Here is a 9,364-nt window from a genome sequence, read left to right on the forward strand (position 1 = left end):
TAAAACCAGCATTTCACAGAACGACGAATCGCCAATCTCAGTCTCTGTCTGAACTCCGACGACGACGCCTCCCGCCCTCCCCTGCGAATCTGCGACGAAGCTGCTTCCCTCCCTCTCCTGCGAATCTGCAAATCTGGGTATGTCTTGGTCATTGAAATCTATGGAGTAGGGAGTAGGGACTGAGTGACAGACGAGGCCTTGACATGGCCGTGTGAGTGAACTCAGTGCATTGGCCGTGTGAGTGAGTGAACTCTATGCCGTGCGAATTGGATTGTTAATATATGATTGCTTACTGATGTTTTTGCCGTGTGGATTGTTAATTGGATTGTTCTTACTGATGTTTTTGTTATTTTTTTTTGTTTTTTAGCATTGTTATTTGATGAATCTGTACTGCTCTATACATTTCCATTGCTAAACATGAATTCTATTTTTGGATTTGATCTCGCTTACTAGGAATATGTTTACACTCAGAATATGATCTGCTAACCCATCTCACATTGGTGTATCTGGCTTTCATGATACTTTGGTTTGCATTTTTGAGTTCAATTTGCTTTTCTTTTAAATAATAATAATCAGGAGAAGTGGAAAAGATCATTCTTTTGTACACAACCTAACCAAGCTTTTATTCTGCTGAGTATGGTGTAACTATATAGCTCTTATGTTGGTAGTGATGGTATATTGCCTTCCACTACTTCATATTTTGTTATAACCATATGCATTAAGCACGACTTAAATCACAAATTAGTATGTTACTTTTGTTGAGTAACGAGGTAAACCAACCTGTTTCGATGGCTCTAGACTGGGGAATATGCCCCGTCCATCCCTTGAATGATGTACAAACTTGGGTTGTAAGGGGGCTAATTTCATACACTTAGAAAGTAAAAAAAGAAAAGAAAAAAGTGAAACATAATGCTATCATTCTTTCTATGGCTATCGTCTCCCACTTATAAAACTTCCTCAGGAACAACATTACTAGCTCCGAGTTGAGGTTTATGATAATCTCACTTGCCTCAAAATTATAGAAAAGAAGCTTCCAAAATTTCTCTGTATGTATGCATCAATTTTCTCACTCATACCCATATGTTACATGCATGATTTTTGCATTTTGGGTTGTTTATTGTTTCTGCAGAACTGACTTATTTTTGGTGAGGATGGGTAATGGGTTTGGATTGTCCAATTTGGTAATTGATTAAATGGTTCAGTAAGTGTCCGAATTACTTATGGAGATTTGCTAATTGCCATCCTAGGGTTGTATTAAGTTCAATTTTCTAGCACATATCCTTCACTGGGATGACACAAAAAATTTAAAACGAGTAGAGGCATTTTGGAATCTGCATGATTTCTGATTTTATTGAACTAGTCATTTCTAACATATTGCATTGTCATTTTGATTGTGCTATGTAGTTGAACATTCATTTTAGTAATACTTACTGAGATGATTGTGAAAATTTGCAGAAACCCTAACACCATGAGAAGAGCTCTTGTTCTCTGCACTCGCAATCTCTCTCGCAACATTGAATGCCCTAATCAGATCAGCTTTAGGAGGAATAGTATACTCAATACTCCACTTTACAATCCTCTCACTTCTAAGTTTAGGTTTTTCTCATCATCTGAAAATGAAGGTTCATCCATCCCTAACAAGCTTGAACCTGCCAGCCAGCCAGAGGAAACCAGCTTAACTCAACTTAAGAACAGTCAGCTTCCGGTCGAGGTTGAAGATGTCAACAACAAAGGTTTAAAAAATATATATTTTTTCTAAAAGATTCCTTTGTTTTTGTAGAAAGTTGCTTTTAAAAATATAATATTGGTAAGTTATTTGTAGTATGGATTCTTAAATGTTGTACTAAGTTTTTGTCCAGTTTGGTTGTTAACTATAATATATAGAGATCTAGAAATTTTAATTTGAGAGCATAGAGATTTTATCATTGAAACAGCGCTTCTGAAACTATGCAGTTGTAAGAAACTTGGCAGTAAGTGTAATTTATCACATCACTATCACTTTTTTGTTCTATATTGTTGCAGAGCTAAAAGGGTTGCTACTGGACTACTTTGATGGTGATAAGAAGGATGTTCTTCCCAATATCATTGAAGCAATTATGAAGAGAAGATTAAGCGGAAAGCATGATGACACAGATGATGAGTTATTGGAGGACTTCCGGATGAACCGAATGGAGCCTTTGGATACTGTCGATGATGAAGAATTTGAGGAAGGTTTTGAGGATGCTCACTCAACTGATGAAGAGATTGATAATTTGTATGATGCAACAGAAATTGTGAAGAAGAGAATGGCACATGATGAGTATTTCAACATGGATGACAAAAAGTGGGATGATATGATTAGTGAGGCTATTGCTCATGGGCATCTCAAGGATACCAAAGAGTGTGAAGAAATCTTAGAGGACATGCTTCAGTGGGATAAGCTTCTACCTGGTACGTTCAATGATCCTTATCAAAAGCAATGGAAGCATGATGCGTTTTGGCATTATCAAACTCATTTTGCCTGGATTTATTAGGGTAGTCATTTTTGGCACCTTGAAATGGTGAGAAAATGTTTACAGTTAATCATTTCAACTAAAAGATTGAGAACATTCTGCAACACAGATTTCCAATGATATCTGGCTTAGGGATCACCAATTTCTTGAAATAGTAAATCCACAACGATCATAAATTCTTTCAACTTTTTCCCCTTTCACAAATAAATTTGCAACACCAAGTGCCAAAAATCCCTGTATCAAATCCTGCCCACAATGTTTCTTTCTTCGAACCTCCATTTTGACTGTTTTCTGATTGGTGGTGGGTGCTTGTGTGTATTGGCCTTCCCACTAGTAGGGGACTTAAAAAAGATTATTTAGTTCAGCAAGGAATTTTTTTTTTCCTCCATTTTGTTGGCCCTTTCTACATTCCTGGAAGGGAAAAGTTAAATGAGGAAAGTAAATGCAATAGAAAAGAACAGAAGGGATTGCAGTCCAAGGTAAGAGTTCAGGCCAATTGATATGTATGAGAATATCTGCTTCCTTTTTAGCTGAATGAAATGTCTCACTTATGAAAGTGGTTGTTCAAGATGTCACTTATGGTTGTGGAGTTCTCTTACTGAAATTAATGCTAGAATTCATTAGTTGACTGTAGTATCTTGAGAATTTCTTTAATTTATCAGATCTCTCCAAAGCACCTTATATGTTGTTTCTACTTTCTCACTATACCACTGAATAACAAAATTGAGTTTCTTTTTCTTTGCTGTTTTCTTTCAGAATGCATTTTGGTCTTTATATTTTGAGTAACTGTAGCTTGGCCCTCAAGATTTCTGTATGGTTCATTGGTTTTAATCTTTTTCATTTTCTGTTTCATAGATGAGATTAAGGAGAAGGTGGCTAAAAGACTTGATGAGATATCTGACATGGTTGAAAAAGGTGAGCTTGAAGCTGAAGAAGGTTATGCATTGTTCAAGGAATTTGAGGATCAAATGGTTCTGGAATGTGGTAAACTCATGGAGAAGGAGCCTTTGGAATTTGATGAGTCTATCATTCCTGATAAGAAAAAGGATGTGGATGACCCACCTGGTGAGGGGCCAATCCTTAGGTGGCAAACTAGGGTAGTTTTTGCTCCAGGTGGTGATGCATGGCACCCAAAAAATAGGAAGGTGAAATTGGCTGTTACAGTCAAAGAACTTGGCCTATCTAAACATCAATTTCGCCGTTTGAGAGAATTGGTTGGAAAACGTTACCATCCTGGGAGAGATGAACTTACCATCACAAGTGAAAGGTAAGGTCACATGTGGCAATTATATTGACCTTGATTTTGCACCCTGTCCTATGCTTCACTTTATATGTTTGTTAAAAAGGAATTGGATTATGTTATCAGGTTTGAGGATCGTGAGGAGAATAGAAAGGATTGCCTTAGGACTCTATTATCTTTGATTGAGGAGGCTGGAAAAGCAAATAAAATTGTGGAAGATGCTCGCACCGCGTATGCCAAGCAGAGACTTAAAGCAAATCCAAAATTCATGGCAAGGTTACATGCAAAGACTGCTAAGATGAGAGAATCTACTACCCCCTTGCCTCCATGATACGACTATAGGTAAATGTCAAAGCTATGTTTTATTAAGTAGTTTTGATCATTAATTAATTCCACTCTGGTATGGTCTTTACATGGACAGATGATGTACCCTGGAAATATCTAAAAACTCAAGCTGAAAATACGACACCAAGTAATGCATCTTCCGGGTTTGAATTTGAGAATGATTCGGTTTTTGTTTATCAAGGGAACTCTGGTGTTCACCCTGGAAATTCCAAGACTGATTACTTGGCATGGATTAAAGTGGAGAAAAAATAAAAATAATTAGTGTAGCAGGAAAACATTGCTATTTTGCTTTACTTTGTTTTTTGCTCTGTAGTTTTGGCAATTGTTGTAGTCTTGTCTGGTTAGTTAATGAAATGCTGAGATGCGATGCTGAATACTGTCAGCAATCAAGTATATTACCATTGACATCTTATAGGTGGTTTTTATTTTCAATTATTAGGGTGTGTTTGGTTCATGGGGTTAGACACAAGATTGAGAATGAAAATTATCCACATTATTTGATTCACAACTTTTTAAAACACATGTATAAGATTTGATTACCCCTATAATTACAAAACTCATTACCTAATAGAACTCATGTATCATTTTATTAATTCAGCCTTATCTACTCATGTCATTGCTTTCTTATTTCATCGTCTTCTTACTCATTTCTTCTCACTTCATCGACTTTCTTACTACATTGCCTACTTATCTCATTGCCACTCTTAAGATCAAATATTGATTTTTTGTTTTTGTATTTTTAAAATTTTTATTTTGATTATAAGGTCATATATAACCAAACATCAATAGTAGTAATCATTCCAATACCACCCTACTACCAAACATATAAAATATTTTCACCAAAATCCATTTCAATTATCAAGTATTTAATTTTTATTTCGATTCTAATTTTCATGTTCCAACCAAACACACCCTTGCACTATATAAATCTGAAAATAGTCTTAGCATTTGATTTGTGACAGTGCGGCTAGATGTTCCTAGTGAGCATTTGTGTCATTGTGCACATGATTAAGTCTGTATATTCAATCAAATCCAAAATCTCAGGAATACAAGGCATAAATATAAATACCATATAGAGTTCTAATACGACTAGAAGTAATACTAATATAAAGAGTCCTAACATTCCCCCTCAAGCGCAGGGAGCAGCAGCGACCTGTAGCTTGTCACACAAAGAGGCAAACCGTGGAGCAGCCAAAGGTTTGGTAAAGATGTCAACCAACTGATCTTTGGTTGAGATGAAGTTGACCTGAAGCTCACCTGCAGCAACTTTATCGCGAACAAAATGATAATCAATCTCAATATGCTTTGTTCTGGCATGGAAAACAGAATTGGCACACATATAAGTAGCACCCAGGTTGTTACACCACAGCTTCGGAGGAGAGACCGGAGGAACACCAAGCTCACGCAGCAACGAGACGACCCAGGTGACCTCAGCACACACATCCGCAATGGCCTTATATTCAGCTTCAGTGGAAGACCTGGCCACAGTGCGTTGCTTCTTACAGACCCAGGAAACCAGATTAGACCCGAAGAACACAGCAAACCCACTTGTAGACTTTCGATCTGCCGGACAACCAGCCCAGTCCGAGTCACTATAAGCATGAAGAACAGAATGAGAAGACTTACAGAGACGCAAACCGTAGTGAGTGGTGCCCTTAACATAACGCAGAACCCGTTTCAGCTGAGCCCAGTGCGCGACAGACGGAGCATGCATCTGCTGACACAACAAATTCACTGCAAAAGAAAGATTAGGCCGAGTGACAGTAAGGTACTGAAGAGCACCGGCCAAGCTCCTGTATCTAGTGGGATCCGCGAATGGTTCAGACGAGTCAATCACAGGGCGCGAAACAGGAACATGCGTAGCCAGCGGCTTACAATCAGTCATACCAGCTCTCTTCAAAATATCAAGCATGTACCGCTTCTGACAGAGCAACATACCACCATCTATAGCCACAGTCTCAATACCAAGAAAGAAGCCTGGAGCACCCAAATCCCGAATCTTAAAGGCCGCAGATAATTTCGCAATGAGCGAAGAACCAAGGTAAGATCACTTCCCATGACCAGAATGTCATCAACATAAACCAATAAGTAGACTCGCGACTCCCCCTGAGTAAAAATAAACAAAGAAACATCCGTCTTGGAGGGTCGAAAACCAATAGACACAAGGAAAGCATGGAGACGAGTGAACCATGCACGCGGAGCTTGCTTCAGACCATATAAAGACCGCTGCAGCAAGCAAACATGCTCAGGAAATTCAGAGTCAGCATACCCCGGAGGCTGACTCATGTAAACTGTCTCAGTTAACGAACCATTTAAAAACGCATTGTGGACATCCAACTGACGCACAGACCAGCCCGAACTTAAAGCCAGAGATAATAACAAACGTACCGTAGTAGGCTTAACCACAGGACTAAATGTCTCAAAAAAGTCCTGACCTGCTACCTGGTTAAACCCCTTGGCTACGAGCCTCGCCTTGTGCCGTTCAACAGAGCCATCAGCCTTCTGCTTGGTTCGGAAGACCCATTTACACCCAACAACATTCATACCAGCACGAAACGGCACGAGGCGCCAAGTTTGATTCTGCAAAAGGGCATTAAACTCCGCATCCATAGCCTCTCGCCATTCCGGAAACTGCACCGCCTGAGTATAACAAGTAGGTTCTGCAGGACACACTTGAGCCGACAAAGCCACCAATTCAGCGCCCTCAGACCGAACTCTGCTCCTCGTCATCGGACCACGCTCCTGAGCTACAGAGCGTGAAGCCCCAGTACCGGCCACTTGAGTAGTCACGACCGGTCTCGAGCCCGCACCAGAACGCACCACAGGCCGAGAAACAGAAGGCACGGGCACCACCGTGTCAAGCCTGGGCGATGGAATGGACACAACACCCCAAGGTGGCGATGCAGAGACATCAGGAGGCTGCAAAACAGAATTAGCTGCGAAAGGAAATACATGCTCATCAAACGAACATGCTTGCAGATAAAAACCTTGTTAGTGTGTAGATCCATACATCAATACCCCCGGAATGACTCAGGATAACCTAGAAAAACACAGGGAGCCGATCGATAACTCATCTTATTACGATTATAAGGCCAGAGATGAGGGTAACATAAGCAGCCAAAAACACGGAGAAACGAGTAAGACGGAGGGGAACGATGAAGCAAGAAATGGGGACTGCGAGGCTTCACCAGGGGGTAGCGGCAGCGTGGGTGACGGACACGGATTGGAACCATCAATATAGCCCATAAGGTTTTGTCCATGGAGAAAAGGAACAAGCTGCGCCCGCCAAAACAAGAAATTCCGAGAAGTGAGCTTAATGCTCACATAATGGTGCGCCGAAGAAAGAGTATTCGGCACAGAAGGAATGACCGAATCGGAAACAGTCCGCTCGGAAGATACACCGGCAGAACCGTCATTAGCGGCCATGAGAGAAAACCTAGCGATGATACCAGATTAAGTCTGTATATTCAATCAAATCCAAAATCTCAGGAATACAAGGCATAAATATAAATACCATATAGAGTTCTAATACGACTAGAAGTAATACTAATATAAAGAGTCCTAACACACATCAATTAAGTTATTAATCATTTACCAATTACCATGTTATACAGAATTGTCAGTTGTATATATGTTGTATTTTCCTTCCAAAAGGGTTTAATTACATGAAACTGGTGTGTGTTATCTTATTTATTTTGTTAACGACTGGATAACAATTTGGTATTTCTGAATTGCATGCTTCTTTGGCACATAACTACATAAGATATATATATATATATATATATATATATATATATAATTTCAGGTGCGGTCGTGCTCTCCCGTGCGGTCACACACCACTCAATGTTACGAAATACACCACTCAATGTTAAGAAATACACCACAATGAAACACACCACAATGTTAAGAAACACACCACAGTGCATATTTGTGTGGTGTGTTTCTTAACATTGAGTGGTGTATTTCGTAACATTGAGTGGTGTGAACTGCACGGCCGCACGGGAGAGCACGGCCGCACCTGATCATGACTATATATATATATATATATATGAATTAAAGCACTTTGCAAAATAGTACTCCTTGAATCCTTGTGACTTTTCCCATATGTTACTACTTGTGGTGTAGTATTTTTTTGAGGGCCATTTGTTTGACTCGTACTAATGAAAATTTGACTCCATGAGAAAATGACAAAAAAAAAAAAAACTGTTGAATTTGTTATGAAATCAAAGGAAATTGCAAGCAACAACAAGAATGGAGTGCAAGAACAATAACAAGAAGAATTGCAAGAGAGAATGGAGAGAAGGGAATTTCTTATTAATCTCTTCAATAGGTACATTTACAAATGAAGTACATAGGCCTATATATACGCAACAACATTAACCCTTCGATACTCCAAAGGACACTTGAGTCTTCATATGTCCAGAAATACAATAATTGAGATAATGGCCACACATTATTATTATATTCATAACACTCCCCCTTGGCCATTATCTTATCATATCCATGTCTCGTTAAAAACCTTGCTAGAAAAACGCTATGGGAAAAACCTAGCCAAGGGAAAAAGAGTACATGATATGTCTAATTATGTGATGCACTGGTTGGCTCATCAAAAACCTTACGCTAAGAAAACCCAGTGGGAAAAAACTTAGTTAAGGGAAAAAGAGTACAACCATAACCCCAACATAAACTTCAGGGCATAATATTCATGATTCATTATGCTCCCCCTGAAGATAACATTCTACAAATCCTTTATTTTAAACTTCCAAAATGTAGAGGGATTTTGTAAACAATCATGTTCAACTATCAATGGGGTGAATATATTTCATAATAATTGCGTGACTCTTTTAGAGCTCACATGGGTATAATACCGACATCATAATGTCTAGTAAAAAATTTTCATAATATACTCATTCATTAGTGCAACACGATTTTTATTGTCTCCTTATTAGATAATGTGGGTAAATTATAATACGACTAGTTTTGGGACTTGGCATCACGGGGATACAATAATAATAGCCAGTACCCAAGTAGCCCATTATATAATGGCTTGTCTAAATAGCCTATCAAAATCATTTATTGGCTAACTGGTGTATAGAATTCCATTAAGGAAATACTCGATCATTAAATCGAGATAATACTTAGCTTTTCCAAGCTTTTCATTTCAAAATCTCCGTCTTTAGATATGAGCTAACATCATTAAGCTTTTTATTTATTTCATTGATGTTTATACCATCAATATTGACTGAGATAAGTTCATTAGTAACTCTTTATTGAACACACAATGGTA

General features: G+C 38.7%; 1 protein-coding gene across 4 annotated transcripts; it reads left to right on the plus strand.

The window, feature by feature from the left end:
• Window positions 1–4,633, plus strand: LOC116023050. Of its 4 annotated transcripts, none has more exons than XM_031264006.1 (6): window positions 1–241; window positions 1,456–1,733; window positions 2,023–2,430; window positions 3,348–3,759; window positions 3,859–4,074; window positions 4,154–4,633. In XM_031264006.1, the coding sequence occupies exons 2-5, from the start codon at window positions 1,469–1,471 to the stop codon at window positions 4,061–4,063; spliced, it is 1,290 nt and encodes a 429-aa protein (XP_031119866.1). In that variant the 5' UTR covers window positions 1–241; window positions 1,456–1,468; the 3' UTR covers window positions 4,064–4,074; window positions 4,154–4,633. The 4 variants fall into 4 exon arrangements, with proteins under 4 accessions (XP_031119866.1, XP_031119864.1, XP_031119863.1 ...); XM_031264004.1 differs by having other exon boundaries at window positions 1–237; XM_031264003.1 differs by having other exon boundaries at window positions 1–211.
• The last annotated feature ends 4,731 nt before the right edge of the window (window positions 4,634–9,364 follow it).

Source organism: Ipomoea triloba, chromosome 6 (assembly GCF_003576645.1).
Source record: "Ipomoea triloba cultivar NCNSP0323 chromosome 6, ASM357664v1".
NCBI lineage: Eukaryota > Viridiplantae > Streptophyta > Magnoliopsida > Solanales > Convolvulaceae > Ipomoea > Ipomoea triloba.

Coding starts and splice junctions, on each gene's coding strand:
- LOC116023050 (XM_031264003.1), top strand. Junction 2,431..3,347: donor GTGGGATAAGCTTCTACCTG/GTACGTTCAATG, acceptor TCTGTTTCATAG/ATGAGATTAAGGAGAAGGTG. Junction 3,760..3,858: donor CTTACCATCACAAGTGAAAG/GTAAGGTCACAT, acceptor TTATGTTATCAG/GTTTGAGGATCGTGAGGAGA.